The 17,995-nt window shown below is 57.5% G+C and overlaps 1 protein-coding gene across 1 annotated transcript in view; it reads right to left on the bottom strand.

The window, feature by feature from the left end:
* Nucleotides 1–17,995, bottom strand: part of TEX264 (testis expressed 264) — a 50,212-nt gene that overhangs the window by 4,126 nt on the left and 28,091 nt on the right. Inside the window, 1 exon segment of the mRNA XM_009334227.1 lies at nucleotides 4,260–4,431. Coding sequence (XP_009332502.1) covers nucleotides 4,260–4,431 — 172 coding nt within the window.

The following is a 17,995-nucleotide window of genomic DNA, read 5'->3' as shown; positions in this document are numbered from 1 at the left end:
CGTTCACTCGGCAGGAATGGGGAACCTGAGAAGTTTTAACGTGGGAAAAAGAGGCACAGCCTGGGCTGAAGCCCCACCAGGGTGTTGAGGAGACCCCCAAAAGCCAGGGCCACCTAGGAAGACGGGAAGCCAAGCAGCCAACACCAAGATACCACCCGGGGATGGGTACAACAGGAACCACTCACCCCACGCTGTTAACAAGCCCAGCAGGGAGCCACCCCCCCCAGGCAACTCAGCCCTGCGCCACCCTGGGTATCGGCATCCCCAAATCCCCCTGGGAAGGACCGGCTCCCCTCATGCATCACCCCAGCAGGACACTGATGCCTGAGCGTCGCTCCCCTCTTGGTGCACCCAGGCCCTCTCTTTCCCCCTGTTCAATCAAATACTCATCAATTCTGCCACTAAATAATAGATCAATGCACTGCCAGGAGGGGCGCAGCTCCTCTGCGCTTGCCAAAGCTCGCACACAGCCATCAGGAGAGGGGCTGAGGCAGGCACACCAGCAGGAAGGCAGGGCACGAGCTGCCCGCTAAGACCCTTCTCAGGATGTACAGGCAGGCAGAACAGGCAGGACTCTTCAGAGGATGGAAGCAAGTGGGGATGAAGCAGAGTACGTCAGGCAAGGTGCCCCCCCATGGCACTGGGGCTCAGCGAGTGACACCACCGGTTGCACCCAGATGCTGCTGGACAGACTCAGCTCCAGGAAAATGAGCATCTGAGACTCTGGGCAGAGCCACGTGCTTAGAAACCATCTGTGTTCATGCCAGCAAGCCCGTCTTGAGAAGCTGCTTTTGTTTGCTTTCACCTTCCATGCGCCACAGCGGGGTCACACTGGAGAGCACACTGCTGAGAGCGAGCCAGGAGCGAGGGCCCGCTGAGCGCTGCGCTGATGCCAAAGCCCCAGAAAATAATTAAGTACAAAACAACTAATCGTGATTGACACTGGCCCCTGGAGACCCGTCAGCCACCTTCCAAAAATGCTTCCCGTCTTTCCGATGACCCTGACAACGGCGAAGGAGGAACGAAATTGGTGCGGAGGCAGCCACAGCCCCCAGCCCCTTCCTTGCGTGTCGAGTGTGTTCATCCTCAGCAGAGCTGCCAGCACCCTGCTCTGCACAGAGCGGTGGCAGAAAGCAGAGACCCTGGGCCGTGTCCCGCAGCTTCTACGGCCATTGGCTTCGCTCAGAGCCACAGGCACCCAGCACCTTGCAGGGTGAGCTCAGGAGCAAGGAGGACAGCAGATGACAGCCTAAATGGAGAGATGCGCTCCAAGGTCAGGAGGCTCAAGAAAACAAATCCAAGCTTTTCTTGCACACCCAAGTCGCTTGGTTCCGCCTGGCACCAGCCACACCGACAGGCGAGGAGAAATGGCAGCACCTTCCGCTGGGAACTCCTGAAGTCTTTAATTTGAAGAAAGCGTAATACAGCTGCTGGTGGGGAGTTTCATGAACCGTGACCAAAAGGTGCTGCGTCCACACAGAGCATTACTAAATATGATGCTCGCTCTGAAATCGCGTGCTCATCGCTGTTATTTCAGTATTTTGTGAGAGGAAGGGAAGAGTGGGCTTCATCTGCTGCCACATCAGCAGTGAGAGCCCAAGGCTGCCACGCGTAGAGCATCCTCAGCTGCCTCAGGGAGAGGAAAAGGGGCTCAGCACCTCCCCAGCCCCCCCGTTCGCCCTGTGAGGCAGCAGGGTGTCAGGGCCCCGCATCTGAATTTGCGCTGCTTAGGCAGGGCCAGAGGAGCCAAGTGCCACCGGCAGGGACCACCACCGTCTTCCACCCTCCCATGAGCATCCCAGCACTGCCTGAGCCTCCGTCAGAGCAGGGCCGCTTGAAACACTGGCAGAGCTGAGATGGATCAAGAAATAACCCAAATCCACGCAATCGGGGTTGAGGGGGGACCGCACTGAAAAGCAGACGGGGACGTTGCTGCACCCCCCCTCCAGCCAGCAGAGGAAAGCTCGAAAGCTGTCACAGACACCCTGGGATCTGCAGGGTCATCGTGCCTGTTGAAGGCGTCTCCCTTGAGCAGCTCCCTAAGGAAGAAGGGAGTAAAAAAGGATGGGGAACAAGATTGCGGTTTTCTCTTCCTCCAACTCAGAGGTGGTCGCGCAGATCCCAGCACAGAAAATACTTGGGAAGGGAGGACCAGTCTCAATCCATAAGGCGTCTCTTTCAAGGTGACATCTTCAAGGCATCTCCAGCGAGCAGCTGGGCAGAGAGGAGATCTGCTGGCTGCCCCCTCCAGAGGGATCTCCTCTCACACTGAGGCTCAGAAAACCCACGCGGGACTTCGGTGTTGAGATGCAGAGCCCGAGGAGACGAGCTGCCATCTCAACTTTGCCCCTGCTGCGTACCCGGGGGCAGCCCGACGGCTGGTCAACCACTGCAGCTGGGGCAGCGCCGCTGGCAGCAAACCAAGTCCCCAGCATCAGCAGGCCAGCGGCAGTGGGACAAGGATGCTCACCGGGCACCGCCTCCTTTTGCACAAGCCCAGGACCTCCCCACGGGGTGCCACCCTCCCCAGGTGACAGCATTTGTGCTGACCTGGGGCACCACGATATTAAGGGGATGCAGGAGATCATGGGGACCTCCAAGATCCTCAGGCAGGAGCAGCATGAGCAACCCAAAGGCTTGCCATGTCCTCGGCCCTCTCCAATGGCCGCAGCAAGGATGTGATGCCCCGCCAGACCTGGTTCTGCTGCCTTGCCCAGCAGTGACAGCGATCACAGTGCCGACATCCAAGCTCAACTCTTTAGTCTGAGAGGCAAGGCCAACCTCTCATAGCTATTATTATTTTAAGCCGGTTTTGTGCAGACTCAGCAGATGACACTGCATCAGATTGCACCTACAAAAGCTCATCTGTGCGACTGGAAGGGGAGGGGTGGTAGAGGAGATACCAAGAGCTGCTGCTGGGGAGCCTGGCCTGGGGCAGGGGTCTCCCACATGAGAAAGTCCAACATAATTTGCCATCTAAAACTGGAAAAACCTTCCCAGCCCTTCTTCCAGCAGGGCAGGGGACTCCCCCACTGCGTGTGCACCGGCAGCGGTGTCCCTGGGAAAGCACCGAGACAGCCGGGGTGCAGGGCAGCAGCTGCACTGAGCATCCTCCGGCCATGCCACGGGGCCATGCACTCCCTGAGCGGTGCGGAAAGGAGCGCACGCAGCTGCTGGAGCCACCGACCTGAAGCAGCTTTTGCTGACATGGGTCCTGCCACCCCCCTCCAAAACCACGGGGCAACCGTGGGAAGGTGCCAGAGAGAGCGGGCTGCGAGGGGCCTTCGGCCAACCCGGGCCGGTGCCCAAAGCAGCCACCCTGACGCAAGGCAGACAAAAAGGTGAAGAGCTGAGAGAGCGCTGCGAAAACACGGCACCTTGAAGCACTGGGAAACTGCTCCAATTAGACTCTCCATTGCAGCGCTAAATGGACAGAGCCCCCAGAAAGCAATTTCCAGGCTTGCTTTTATGCTGCACGCAATTAAGAATTAAAGCAATCCAAACCTAAAGATGTGTAAAATAAAATGACCAAACTCCCTGGGAGGCGAGGAGAACCGTCATGGTTTTTTCATGCCCATTACACAAGCGCGGGCAACCTACGTGGCAGGCCCTGCCGAGCGGCCGCCCCGCCGCCGCCATCCAGCGCCCGGGAATGCTCGGCTAGCCGGCTCCCACATCTCGCAGACATGTGAGCACGTGGGCCGGATACGGCAACTAGCATTTCGGGTTACTATAGCACTGCTGTTCTGCGCCTACAGCCATTGTGGTCCCTTCCTGTATGAATACATCCAGGCTCCAACAGATCTCGCTGAGCAGATGCTATCGGGCAACTCCACCACCAGCTACAGCAACCTGGTATTTAAGCTCTTCACAATCCCAATATGTAACAGATGAAGATGAGATCAAGGAAGATGTATATGACAAGGAGAAAAACAAGCCCAGCTGCAACCAAAAGCTGTGAGATCCAGCTCTGCTCTGACAACAGCGGGCCAGTGGCTCGGCGGCAGCTTGGCCCTCGCCCTGATGCCGCAGGGGTGCCCGGGTGCTCCCTGAGGCGTGGTGTGACACCTCGGGGACGAGATCCTATCAGCCCAGGGTGAGGGGAAGAGGTGTGCTGAGACTCAGTGGTTGGGCGCCAGGTGGGCGCAGGTCGGCCCCTCTCTGCCTGCTCAGGTGGCAGCACCAGGGACACCGGGACCCCCGCCTTTGAGAGGGCTGATGCCGATCGAAGACGGAGCCTGTGCATAAACCATGGATACCTGTGATGTCTGTCTGGGCATCCTCGGCCTCAGCTGCGGCAGCCCTGCTCTGCCTCTCCAGTTCTTTCATTTCAGGCACATAGAAGTCCCCTTGGCGGGCGAGAGGACACACGAAGTAGATGCGGTCCTCCTTGTAGATCTCGATCCGGGGGTGGGCACACAGCTTCCTCTCCTGAAAGACAGCAGGCGACCGCAAGTCAGGGATGTGCCCTCAACCCACCTGGCAGCGTTGCAGACTGACCCCCTTTGCCCACAGACATCGGGGCCCAGCAAGGACCAGTGGGTCCCATCCTGAAACCGCAGTGCTGCTTTCCCTATCACAACAGCCCCCCCATATGCCAGGGCCGGCAGGTTCGGCCCTGGGGGTGAGCAGCTGGCTGGGCTCAAGGAGGAGATGCTGAAGCCCCAGGGAGACTCAGATCCCCCGGCTCAGCCTCGGTTTTGGTGTGCTTATTTTGGGCTGGAGCGAGGGGTTTCAGGGAGCCCGGCAGCTGCTTTGCACAGACCTGCCAAGTCTCCAGCTCCTCCTGGCAGCACGGCCCCACGAGCAGGCGTAGCACTTCTCCACTAATTAATATAATCCAGAGCCGACAGCTCAAGCAGCTCTTTTCAGAACGGCGAGGTCAGGGGGAGTGGGAGACGAATCCCTGGCATTTCAGACAACTCCCCCTCCTCCTCTTCCTCGCCCCACCTCCCCCTGGCAGCACACTTCAAGACCTCAGCCCCCCCAAACTGCCAGGGACCCATGACGGGGGCATGTCCTCCCTGGGTTGTGCCCCAGCCCACGCCGAGCCAGGGCTGCGGGGACTATTGGGGTGCCGGGGCAACCCTCTTGCCACCCCCTCCTCGCCCGCCCGCCCGCCAGCTGCTCGCTGGCAGAGGGTGAGGCTGATCACAAGCCGGGTGAGAAGGGAGACTGTCTCTTCAGCAGGTTTTCTTTTTCTCTTTCCCCCTTTCAAATCACTGACAGCTTTTATTTAACCTTGCAACCACCCCAATTATCATCCTCCTCCTCCCTGCCCCAACTATCCTCTTCCTCCTCCTTGCCCTCACTATCCTCCTACTCCTCACTGACCCAACGATCCTCCTCTTCCTCCCTGCCTCAACTATCCTCATCCTCCTCCCTGCCACATCCCCCCTGGCATGGCTTGCCCAGACATCCTCCGGCAGGGTCCCCATCCCTCCAGGGCAGGCCCCTCTCCAAGGACGAGCTCTATGGACACATCAATGATGGCCTCACAAAAGCCTGTTCATTCCTGACCAAGATGATTTCAAATCATTTATTTCCCAGCCAAATGCCGGCACCGGGCAGAATCCACAAGAGACGGGAGCCAATGCCGACCCTCTCCCTGGCGCTGGCAGCAAGGCCACCTGGAGAGCCACCTCCACGCTGGCAGGATGCTGCACAAGCAACACAGGGAGAAAACCCCACGTGAGCCGTTTTCGGGTCTATTTTCCCGCGAAAGCCTGCAGGAGCTGGGTCTGCAGAGCCCCAGTTTACCCAGCGGCATGACAGCAGCGGAAGCATGAACCCCAGCAGAAGCTTTACCCATCGTGTCCCAACGCCTTCGAGCCTGAATTTCAGCAGAGTCCCTGCTCCAACCGAGGAGGAACCACATTCGCAAGCCCCGTGCCGCAGGGACGCGCAAGGACGCAGGCGGACTTCCAAGGCGCTTGGAGCCCGGAGTTCCCACTCGCATGCAGGTGAAACACTAACACACGCAGATCAAAACTGTATTAAATAAAAACAAGCTGGGCTGTTTTTAGCAGCAGAGCAGAGGCGGCTCATATCACTCCTGCTTTTTCAGCAACAACGCAGACAAGAACCCTCCCCGCCGTTCTGCCCCTTGCTCTACCAACCACAAGCCCATCAGCCAATCTTCAGCTCGGTTCGTTATTTTAGATTACTGCAACACATACCAGAGATGGGTATCGCCAAGATTCGCAGGTTTTTTGGATGCATCCAGCTGGCCCTCCACCACTTAATACAGACGGGGACAACTCAAAGGATCTTAGAGCAAAGAGACCTTCACTAAATTCATGAGGTCTCTAACCCATCTAAAACCTCAGGGCTCCAGTCCTGCCTCCAAGGCATCCCAAGCTGACTTCCCAAAGCCCACCCTGGGATTCCTAAAGAGCGGATCTGGGACGTACCCTCTCCCTACAATTTATCTAGGCTGCTACAACCCCCCTTCCAATTACACAGCCATCGTAGTGACTCCCCCAAAGCACAAACAACACCCCCTCCATGCACACAAAATGTGGGAATTGTGGCTTTTTAAGGAATAAAAATGCACACCTGTATGAAGACCAGGGTCCCGGACTGGCTCTTGAGCCAAATGCTGCTTCACACTCAAGGATTGTCCTGTAAGAGAGATGAGGACGCTCCACCCTGCCAGGGTGGGAAGCAGCTTTGTCTCCCTGAAGCCAGAAGAGCCCAGGTGCCCTGCAGCCAAAGCCCACGGCCATGGACCAGGTCGGTGGGACAACGGTGAAGTGGCCGGACACTCACTGTCAATACCAACGCCTGCCTCGTTACGGACAGCTGCAAGGATGCTTAATACTTGACTTCTTCCCAGTTCATCCAGGGTTTTCCCCAAAAGGAAATGGAGGGAAACCAGAGCCTGGTGGTCCTAATTTATGCCTGTACAAATCAGGTTGGGAGCCAGGCTAGTGAGCTGGCCTCTGCTTCTGCGCTTCTTCCTGGAGCAACCCAGCTCCAGGCAGGGCTGCTGCAGAGCTCAGCACTGGCAGCCGGGCTCAGGAGAGGACAACGTCCCCAAGAAGGAGCAGGGAGGTGGCAGCTGGGAACGCTGTCCCGTCCGGGCTGGGACCAAAGGGATAAGGCTGCATAAAGACTTGAGGAAAGGGGAGAGGTGATGAGGTGGGGAGCCAGGACAACAGAAATGGGTAAGGGGATCATAAAAAAAAATGGATAAGGAGATCATCCAAAGGGGATGCAAGGGAGATCACCCTTGTGATCATCCCAAAGGAGACCAGGAGGCAGGCAGAGGCCAGGCAAGCACAGGCAGAGGTATAGCAAAGTGCAACCAAGAGGCGGGTGTCAGCACAGGACAGAGCGGGTTTAGGACCCAGCCAGCGGAGAGGAAGGCTGCAAGGCTGCAAGGGGAAGAAACAACCCGGAGAGACTGGAGAGCAGAGTCCAAAGGCGAAGGCGTAAGCAGAGAGCGAATTAGCGAAGGCTCAACAACATGGCAAAACAACAGAGATGCTCAACAGGCAATAATATACTCTGCAGCTGAGGACGAAGCCCCTCGCTAACTGTGCAGCTAAGCCAACAGATGGAGCAGCAAGGTGGACGTGGAGTTTGCAAGGCAGAGCCCTCGAGTCAAATCAAATGCAGCCTCACACAGGCGAAGGAGCTCAGCGAGAGGTGAACAGTGGGACGCTGACAGCGTCGGGGCCAGGCTTCTGGCTAGGACAGCAGGACTCAGTAAGTAGGGCAGGGAAGGGGACTCATCCTTTCACAAGGTCGTGCTGTGCCACCTCCCTTCTCAGCCTCCGCCGGGAGCTTGCCCTTCTTATGGCCAGCAAAGATGGAGGCGGCAGCGCAGCGCGCAAGGCTTATTTCTATGCAGGACCCTCCACCAGGCACCCGAAGCATGGGATTTATTGCACATAATCCATACAGTCAAGCTACACGTACACAGCAAAAGCCAATGCATCCAGAGCCCGCCAGTTCAGTCCTGACACTCACAGCAGCTCCAGCGTACTCCTGCTATGTCAGGCCCGCTGCTTCCCATGAAGCCAACTCCTTCTTGGCCCATCCGAGGGCCATGGTGGGGAGCTGCTCACCATCCTCTTGGGAACAAGGGTTTAGGTAGGGGAAGACTCTTGCACTCCTCTTTCCCAGGTGAAATAACACCCCACCCAATCTTTACCCCTGGGTTGTTTCCAAATCACCCACCACCCCTGACTCCCTGTAAGACTCTCCAGGTTGACCTCATCCCTCTAGGAATGGAGCATTCCCCGGCCTCGTGCATCAGAAAGCACGATAAGGATTATGCGCCAAACCAGCATTTTGGGAGACCTTCCCCAGCAGCGGGAGGTGGCACCTCCCCGGCAGCACAAATTCTCCTCTCCCCACTCGTCCATTAAGGAATAGACCCCATCGTCTGCCCATGGAATGACTTGGGCATGGCCTGTCGGCCAGAGGATGCCCCCACTTCCCCAGGCGGGCAGGAGAGCAGTCCCAGGGCTATGGGACACGTGACGAGGTGGCTGAGACATGACCTGCAGTCATTAAAATCCCAGCAGAATCGTGCCAAAATGGAAGGAGGTGGCAGGGTGCTCACACCGTGCCGTGCCCCTCAGTGCTTGCCGGGAAGCAGAAGGCGAGCTGGGGCAGTGCAGAGACTGGCTTTGTCAGTCTGTCAGGCTCGTCTGCTCAGGAATTCAAATGCCACCAACAGGACCTGCTTCATCTCCCACTGCTGGAAAAATTCAGCTTGTTAGGAGACCAGCAAACGAGCCTTGCGGATGCTCTCGGGATCCTCGCCATGCCCAGGCATGCTGGTGCTCAGGCTCCAGCTGAACCCACTGTCTGCCCCAAAACACTTCTAGGGTTACCGGGAAGGCGGTGGGGAGGCAGCTGCTGTCCTCGCCCTGCTTCTGGCCACAAGCCCTCCGGTCCCACAGCCTCCCTGACTCGTCACCAAGACCTCCTGGCATGGCTCACGCGGTGATGGTTAAGCCATGCCAGCCTGCTGAGATGCTGTTTCAGGGCCAATGGCTGTGAGAGCAGTAGGGGAGAGGCTTTTCATGCCACCACCGAGCTTCCTGCTGGAGCAGGGGCCAGGGATGAGCTCTCCATGCTGCCCAACAGCTCCTGGCTCACCGCAGAGACGTCCGCCTCGCGCCCCAGCCACCAGTGTGCCATATGTATACAGCCATCACCTGCGCCTGTCACCAACCCCTGCCAGAGGACCTCCTGCCTGCCGTGCGTAAAAAAATGCCTGTAACACCCAGCCAGGACTGAAAAAGCCATGGAGAGCAAGGGACCAATCATCTAGGAGATGCTCCCCCTCTTCTACCTTAGGGGCACCAGGCAGCCCCTTGAGCTGCCCTCCCTGCCACCAGCCAGGGATGCACCCTCCAGGGATCTGCCGCTGGGCACTGCCAAAAAGCTGGGACAGGCTGGAGCCTGGCAGCCACCAGGAAAGCGATGGTGCAGGATCCAGCCTAAGCATTGACTTCTCTCCGCACAGTCCAATCAAGAGAACAACTTCCCAGAGGGGCTGATGAGCACATGGCCTAAGCCTGCACCGGGAGGGGACCCAGGCTCAAGGAGAAGCTGTGGGTTGTTTACCAGGGACCATCTGAACATCAGTTCAGCACAACGTGCCCGGTGCTGCTGCTTGCCTCTGCATCCCTCTTATGGCGATGGGATGTGCCGCCACCATTGCAGTGAAGCAGAAGGGTGCCGGGCACACGGGGCCGGTTCCATCCGCATCCTGCTGTGACCCCGGAGCGACACCAGCCACACGAGGGGGTTTTCGGTAGGCAGCTGGAGAGTGGGGTCAGCCGGAGAGTGGGGTCAGCCCACCGCCGGTTTACAGCCAGGTCTGCCCTGCTACCAAATTGGACCGGCAGCCTCAAGTACGATTTGCTAAACGCCAGTGATGCGGAGTGGGTGTCTGGCTCCTGCCCTGGGGGGAACATGGGGGGGGATGCTAAGGGACACCCCTCCAGCCCCTCTGCTGCACCAGGGCTCCCCTCCCTCCATTTATTACGCCGCCACGCCTGGAGGAGGAACAGATGGTGGGTGAGAGCACATGGGGAGCTTGTGCCCATCGCTGGGGGTTGCTGCTCGCCGGGGGGGGCTCACCAGCGTCCCCCCAGTCAGCCAGCCAGAGCATCACCACACCCTCACTGCCACAAGCCTCCCCTCACCCATGCCGCCGGCACTTGGGCCGCTCCGGTTAGTGCCGTCAAGTCAGCTGGCGCCCAGCAGAGTTGGGGGGGGACCCCAGGGACCCCACCAGCCCCATCCCCGCATGCCAGCACCTCCTGCCTGCTCAGGCAACATAACTTTGCCACGGTCTTGCTTCCAGCCAGAGGCATCCATCCTCTCCTCCTCCCGGTGAAGGGGTTGGACGCTTCGGTTTCAGGGATTTTAAAGAAACAACAAAACTGCGTGGAGCCGAAGGGCCCTAAAATCAGTTGCTAAAATTAGAGCTGAAACTGAGCCACCAGCTAGGACCGGAGGGAGTGCGCTATGTGCCACATCCTCCTCGCTTCCTCACACGCTCCACACTCGGTGTGTCATCCCCGCTTATCTTAGACCACGGGCGCTAGGTAGTGCAGAGAGGCTTTGCAATTCAGTTTGCACAGCGCCCAGTGCCCTTCAGTGCTGTCCCAGTTCAGCCAGGGGACAGACTCCTTGCTGGGCCATCCTGCCGTCCCAGACCCAGACTGGGGATGTTCCTGTTTCCATTTATCCTTGCCCAGACAGCAGCTTGAGGTTAAAGACCGCTTCGGTCCCAAGTCTGAGCTGATGAAAGCAAAAAAAATAAAGGCACCCCTTCCTCCCTGGGTTTCAAACTTGGTTTCAACGTGCGTTTGCAGCCCAGAAAGCCAAGCACCTCCTCGGCTGCATTACAAGCAGCATGGCCAGCAGGCTGAGGGAGGGGATGCTCCCCCTCTGCTCTGCTCTCATGACACCCCACCTGGAGCACTGCCTCCAGTTCTGGGGTCCCCAACACAAGACAGTTGTGGACGTGTCAGAGCAGGTCCAGAGGAGGCCACAGAAATGATCCAAGGGCTGGAACACCTCTGCTACGGAGAAAGGCTGAGAGAGTTGTGGTTGTTCAGCCTGGAGAAGAGAAGGTTCCAGGGAGACCTTATTGCAGCCTTTGAATATATAAAGGGGGCTTGTAAGAAGGATGGAGAGAGACTTTTTACCAGGCCCTGTAGTGACAGGACAAGGGGCAACAGTTTTAAACAGAAAGCGGGCAGGTTGAGATTGGACATAAGAAGAAATGTCCTGTGATGGGGGTGGTGAGGCACTGGAACAGGTTGCCCAGAGAAGCTGTGGATGCCCCACCCCTGGAAGTGTTCAAGGTCAGGCTGGACGGGGCTTTGAGCAACTTGATGTAGTGAAAGATCTCCCTGCCCATGGCAGGGGGGTTGGGCTGGGTGATCTTTGAAGGTCCCTTCCAACCCAAACCCTACTGTGATTCTGGTCCTCCCTGCCGAGCCGCAGCCTGACCACAGGAGACAGGGATGAAGCCTGTGTGCCCAGGGCTGTGCCGAGGGGCAGGAGTCAGGCAGGGGCTGGGGAGGAACCATCGGCCCGAGAGATGGCTTGGGCGGAAGAGAGGACAAGCTGCTGGAGGGAGAGGCAGGCAGACGTGCTCTACACCAGTAATACCTCAAGCATCAAGGAAACCCCAACATCTCTGCCTGCAGCTCAAGCAGGGTGCATGTGGAGCTGGCAGGCCCTGCCTCCCGGCGCAGCCGGCACTCAGAGCCAGCTCCAGCACACAGCACAGCTGTGACCACCAGGCTGCTGAGGGCTGCGAAACAGCTACTGCTTCCCAGCCTGGAGAAACTCGCATTTCAGAGGTGGTGAGACTGTTCCCACACATGTGCACTTTACTTTCAAATCCTCCGGGCTGCGAGGTGTTTCAGAAACAGAAGGTGATATTATTGCAATCAAGAAAAGGCCGTTTCCATCAGCCAGCAGGAAAAACAAGTGGCACCACCAGCACTACAGCAGTGGAAAACAAAGTCTTGCCAAAGGATAGCAAATCCTCCAGGTAACAAAATACAGCACCTGGCAATTAGCACGTCCCGCACCCATCAGCATCCCTCCCTGCTCTCCGCACTAGCACGCTTCCCCCCCTTCCTGCAGCAGGACACCATCCTGCCTGCAACCAGGACACCGCCCTGCCGATGCGGCAGCGCCGTGGCTTCGGGACAGGCAGGTGAAAATCAGCTCCCGAGATCCTCTCCGCAGCGGCGAGAGGGAGCTCATTTGGACCGTGGGAGCCGTGAAACGCCAGGCTCGATAGCTGGGAGAGTTTTTCATTTTCACCTTGGCGAAGGCAGCCAGCCATGCAATTTACACCTTGCCCGCCTGCCTGCCTGCGCTTCCTGGGGCCGAATCACCCAGCTGCTCCCACCCCAGCAGAGCCGCGGGAGCTGCAAAGTGGCAGCTGTCAGGCACAGCCAAATCAAGAGGCAAAGGAACAAGCCCGAGTGGGTTGGTGGGTATGGGAGGTCCCAGCACCCCGAGAGGGCTGATGGGGACCAGGCACAGGCTCCCAGCTCGCTGCTGGAAGCTGCTGTGAGTTGTGAACACTTTTCTCCTCCCCAGGATGGAGACAGAGATTCCTCCCTGTCCTCCAGCAAAAGGGAGCAAGCTCCAGCCCTGCCTCGCTCTAGGCGCAGATGCGGTCCGGACCTCCTCCCCATCCAGCACCCACTTGAGCTGCAAGAGAAATCCTGCAGCACATCCAGGAGCATCCCCCATCTTCAGAGACGAGCCGGGCAGCGATATAAAACCTTTCAAAAAGTAGCCACGGGCAGCAGAACCTCCAGCGTAGGGGAAGGACAAGCCCCGGACAAGGCTGCCAGCCCAGACACGCTCAGGTACGTTACTCCATGTGCTTTCAGGGACATATTTTACTGCCCCCAACTATGGGAACATCACCTGCAGAATAAGGAGCAGATGGTGCAAACACACACAATTCATGGGGCTTGGGTCCCCCCTGGTGTCACAGTTATTTGGTAGTAATTAGTCCTGGAGCAGAGAGTTTCAGAAGTGAAGCAAACTTTTGCATTAAAAAAATTAATTTTCCTAAAAACTCAGTGTCTTCCATGTCCCCAAGTTGTGCCTTGCTCCTGTACCCGCCATGGGTAAACGAAGCCAGCTGGGGAGACGGTTCTCACCAGCTCCCTGGAGCTCCACTGTATGTTCTCACACTCTTCCTCCTACCCAACCCAACCGCATCTCTTCCTCTCCTTCTCCTTCCCCATCACTGCCACACACAAGCTCTCTGAAGGGGACTTTGGTTTTAACCACTCAGAAAGCTAAACACTGGATTTTCATTATAAGACAAGAAATCCGTGTAAATCCACATAGCCTCTCCTCCCCTGAGGAACCAGTCCTGGGTTCCTGTCCCCGTCCCTAGGAACTCCATCACTACAGGAGCATGCGGGTCAACAGACGCACATGAGACTGCGGGAGAGGACAACAGCTGGAGAGGGCTGCCTCTGCTTCAGAGTGCAGGTCTCCAGGGACCAACGCTCTCCTTCCAGCCCTCAGAGGATGCTTTTTCAGCATTAATCGCAAAGCTGAAGAGGTTGATGCAATGATCTCTGCCATCACGGATGACTGGAGCGATGCTAAATCGCTTTGCCTGCTCTGTTGCCTCGGCGAGGCTGCCAGGAGCAGCAGCTGTGGCAATTTCTCTGCCTCTTGTCAAGGCAGGGCTTTTCAGGGAAGGAATCATCGCCCAAGACGTTTTCCTGCCCGTCCCGCCTCAGCCAGGCAGCCCACCGCACTGCAGCCTCCCACCCTACGTGGGGCATCATGTAGGCAAAAAGAGCCTCTTTGAAACATGGGTCTTCGTTAGGCTGCTTGCGGGGAGAGTAAGCCCTAACCTAGAGTCACAACCTGCCCCCCTACCCCACCCCAAGACACCCAACAACAGGTTGTTTCTTGTGGCGAGAGATCTTCTTCCATGGCTAACTCACAGCTGAGAGCCTGAAGGGCTCCTCATCCAGGTAGACATTCCCAACCCACCTTGATGGCTTTATCTCCTGGGTGACCACTCACTTGAGTACTTGCCCTTCCGCAACAGGGACATCCAGTGGAGGCTTGTCGTTCCCAACCTTCTCACACATGTCCTCACCCGTAATGGGTCCTGTGATGAAACCCTTGTGCGGCAAAACCAAAGCAACAGAGATGGAGCAGGAGCAGGAGTGCCTGGTGCCCACAGCACGTGGGAGCTCTTGGTCTCCTGAGCCAAGGTCCAGGCCACCCCTCCCAAATCTCAGCCCCTTCCTCTTGTTCTTTGTCTCCACAAGCCATCCTCCCGGGATTGCAGGCATCTTCAGCTGCTCTTCCACAGCTTGTTTGTCACCAGGACAAACTCAGGACATGTGTCACATTAATGCCCCCGGGAAGAAAATGGCATAGTGGAATAAATACCCCCCATCCCTTCCTACCTCCTTGAACAACCTTGTCTTTCTGCAACGCCCCTGACTCCCAGGCTTCATGGAATATATTTCACGATGAGCTAAGCTCAGCCTCACACCATACCTTCACAGCTGAGAAAGCTGAAAAGGGAAGCTGAAGAACCTAACCTTGCTGAACTTGCACAGATAAAGCCACTGGCAGCCCGGCGCAAAGCCGGGATGCAACCGCCTGATTCCCAGACAAAATAGTCCTTCCCTCCCCCCCAACAGGGACTTAATGTCAGGCTTATCGGCCTCATTTAGAAGGCAAGGAAGGCCACCAAAGAGGAAGATCGAGCGGGTTTCAGCCTGGTTTGCTGCGGAGGAATGGGTAAGATGATCACGGCGTCCATCAGCATGTCGCCAGTACAGCACATCGGCAAATCTGACAGCAGAAAGCAAGTTTCCAGGACAAGAGGATCTTCCAAGCTATCAGCTAAGTGCAGCCAACAGTGGAGAAAAACTGTTGGACCTCCTGCTCAAGGAGGCCCAGGCTTGCCTCGGGTGACAGGGATCCCTCCTGCGCTCTCCATTGCAGGACACTTGCCCACGGGCCACCGCTTACACTCGGTTCTCTGCTCCTCCTGCTCCTGCTTCTCCTTCCCTTGCCCGGGGACAGACATCCCCGTGTTTTAAGGGAAAGCCAGAGCCCAGCACAAGCGCCTTTCTGAATTTTTATAAACGAACAAGAGAGATTTCCCCACAGGCTTCCAGGAAAGCCACCTTCAAACCCCCATGTCCAAGAGCTTGCACCTAAGCCGGCAATCCTGCGAGGCAAACGGCAAAGAGCCAGCGACCCTGGTGAGCCCAGCATGATGACAACTCCTGCCGGTGAGCTCGGCTAATGAAGTCCCCAGAGCCTCCAGCCACTGCACGCTGCCAGCAGTAACGATTCGCCCAAGGAAATCCCCATTGCAAACAAACAGTGATGGTGGGCAGAAAGCAAAAGGCAAAGACGGGCAGGCTGCCTGCAATGCAGGAGGAGGTGGAAACGCAGGCAGAGGCGAGGAGGGGGTAAGGGAGGCGAACAAGCAGCACCAGGCAAATTCATCAGGGACCCCAGGACAGCTCCAGATGTCCTCGAGCATGCCATTTTGGTGCCTGCGCATGCTGACCGACCTCTCCAGCCACCCTGCCCAGAGCAGGCATGGGAAGGCGAGGTGGAGCTGGGCACCTGCCTTTCCTCTGCAGCCCTCACCTCCTCCTCCTCGGCCCACCCCAGGGGGCTCATTACCTTGGTCTGGAGAGGAAAGCGCCTGCTGAGCACGCCGCCGCAGTGTGCTGGGGCATGTAGGGAGGCAATGGCTGGCGGTGCCGGCAGGGACACAAGCCGAGCACCTCCAAAGCCAGGCTCTTCTGCCGGCAATGGAGACAGCAGGGGAGGGAAGCAGCTGCTTTCAGCAACCTTTGCAGTCTGGCGACTGCTCCTCTGCCAGCACAGGACTGTGAGTTTGACTGTGCAGATCAATCAGAAGATAAAATCGAAGTGAGTTAGGCAAGGACGGAGCCCAACCTGACTGCCCTTCCACAAGCCTGCGGCTTTCCAGGTCCCATATGCTCCCAGAGGTGCTGCATGAGGCGGAAAAGCTCCAGATACGCACTGTGCCACTCAGCTTTCAGGTCTTTCCGGGACCACCTCCCCGTCTCCACCACTGCTCCACTCTCCCGGGTACCCCAAACCACGCGCAGCCCTGCGTAATGTCATTGACGGCAGCACATCAGCTGACACTGCAGCCACCAGAGCTGCCCCGGATCCTCATCAGTGCCCCCTGAGACCCGGAGGAAACCCCTTCTCTTCCCGGCACTGTGGTGCCCTCCCTCAAGCTCTGGGTACCTGGAGGATGGGAAGGACTTTGGGGAAGCATCTCTGCACCCCTGTCCCCATCCACCCTTCCCCAGGCAGCTGCAGCTCACAAGCGGCAGGGAGCAGACTCTGCCCTGCGCCACTGCAGCCCCGTCCCAGGAAGGCTGCTGGGTCTAGGCTAGCAAGAGAGGAGGGGTTTGGACGCTGGTCCTGTGCCCCATGGCACAGCATAAAGCCAGAGCTGAGCTGATGCTACGGGTCCCATAGTAGCTCCTGTTGGGAGACACAGCTTTGCAGGGGAACTGGTGGGAGATGCAGGCGAGGGCTTCTTGGGGAGGCAGGAACCAAGCAAGGGAAGGACAAGTGAACACGGCACCTAGAGATGCGTGTGAGAGAAGGATGCAAGAACAGAGAGGTGCCGATGGCTGCACTCCTCTGCTGCGAGCCCACAGCATCAGGCAGCTCCTGCAGCCATAGCAGCCGCTTCTGCTTTGCAACCGCTCAGCAGAGAAGTACTGGAGCAAGTCTTTCTCCGACACTGACCTCTTGATAAGCTTTTGCCAACTCACGGTCTGGTTACTGTACCGCTGGGCGGACTTTACCCCAAGCTGTGAATCTGCACAGCGTGAAAAGAAGAGCAGCTGGCCACAGCAGATGATAGATATCTACCTTTCTGCATGTCAAGGAGCTGCCATCAGCTCCCTGCAGAAATAAAACCCAGAGGAGCAGCTGAGAGTAACCGGCCATCCAGTGACAGGGAGAAAATGCCGGTGTCCACAGTGGGAACGAGGCCACGGTTTCCCTCCCTGCAGCCTTCCCGGGGTGCCTTACAACCCCACGGAGCGGGAACAGAGCCCATCAGCAGATGCATGAAGCTGGCAGGCAGCTGTGGACAGGCCCGCTCTGTGAACAGCCACAGCGCATCCTCTTCATCCCCACAGGGCCAGGACACCCCTTCGGGTTTCATCTGAAAGGCCACAGCCCCCAGCACCACACTGGGACAGGGACTCCCAGACTGACTACTCTCCCAGCTGCATTAAAGGTCTGTCCTTGACCTTCAAGCAGCACTTCTGCCTTAGGATCCACCCCGCAGAGCTGCAAAGCTAAGGGAAATGGACACTAACAGCTTTAAATATACCAGGAGATCTTCTGGTTGGTGGTGTGTGGAAGGGAGGGGACAGAAGCAGAAGTTTCCAGGGGTCCTGCAATGCAAACATGTGCCCATCCACAAGTTATCACTGATAAGCAGCCAGAGTCAGGGATGCAGAGCAGTTACTAACCTGCTCTCCCCGCTGCACTCTGCTCCGTCACCCCCCTTCATCCCTGTGGGGTTGTTACAATTCCTCACATAGCAGAAGATGAACAGGTAAAACCATCCGTCTGCGGAGCAAGCACTTGGTGGTCATCGTACAAGCCACCAAAAAAAAAAAAATCACCCCGATTACTCCATAGTGCCAGAAACTCCAAGGCATCCTTCCACTCCCTCAGACCCTTTGAAATGTAAAGCCGCACCGTTCAGTGTCACTTAATTTGGAGCTCAGCCTCAGATCCTCAAAGCCTTGCCGAGCTTTAGGAGGAACGCAGCCATGCAAAATGTAGATGTGCAAAATCCAGATGTCAGTGGCCTGGAAGACAAGCAAACCCCAAGCCCCACCAGTGACTCCATTTTATGGCCCCAATGTCTCTGTCATGCCGTCCCAGTGTCAGAGGGGGCTGGCTGGGGGGC

Source organism: Pygoscelis adeliae, unplaced genomic scaffold (assembly GCF_000699105.1).
Source record: "Pygoscelis adeliae isolate BGI_AS28 unplaced genomic scaffold, ASM69910v1 Scaffold411, whole genome shotgun sequence".
In the NCBI taxonomy this organism is placed as follows: domain Eukaryota; kingdom Metazoa; phylum Chordata; class Aves; order Sphenisciformes; family Spheniscidae; genus Pygoscelis; species Pygoscelis adeliae.
This window is presented reverse-complemented; position numbering and strand designations above follow the sequence as displayed.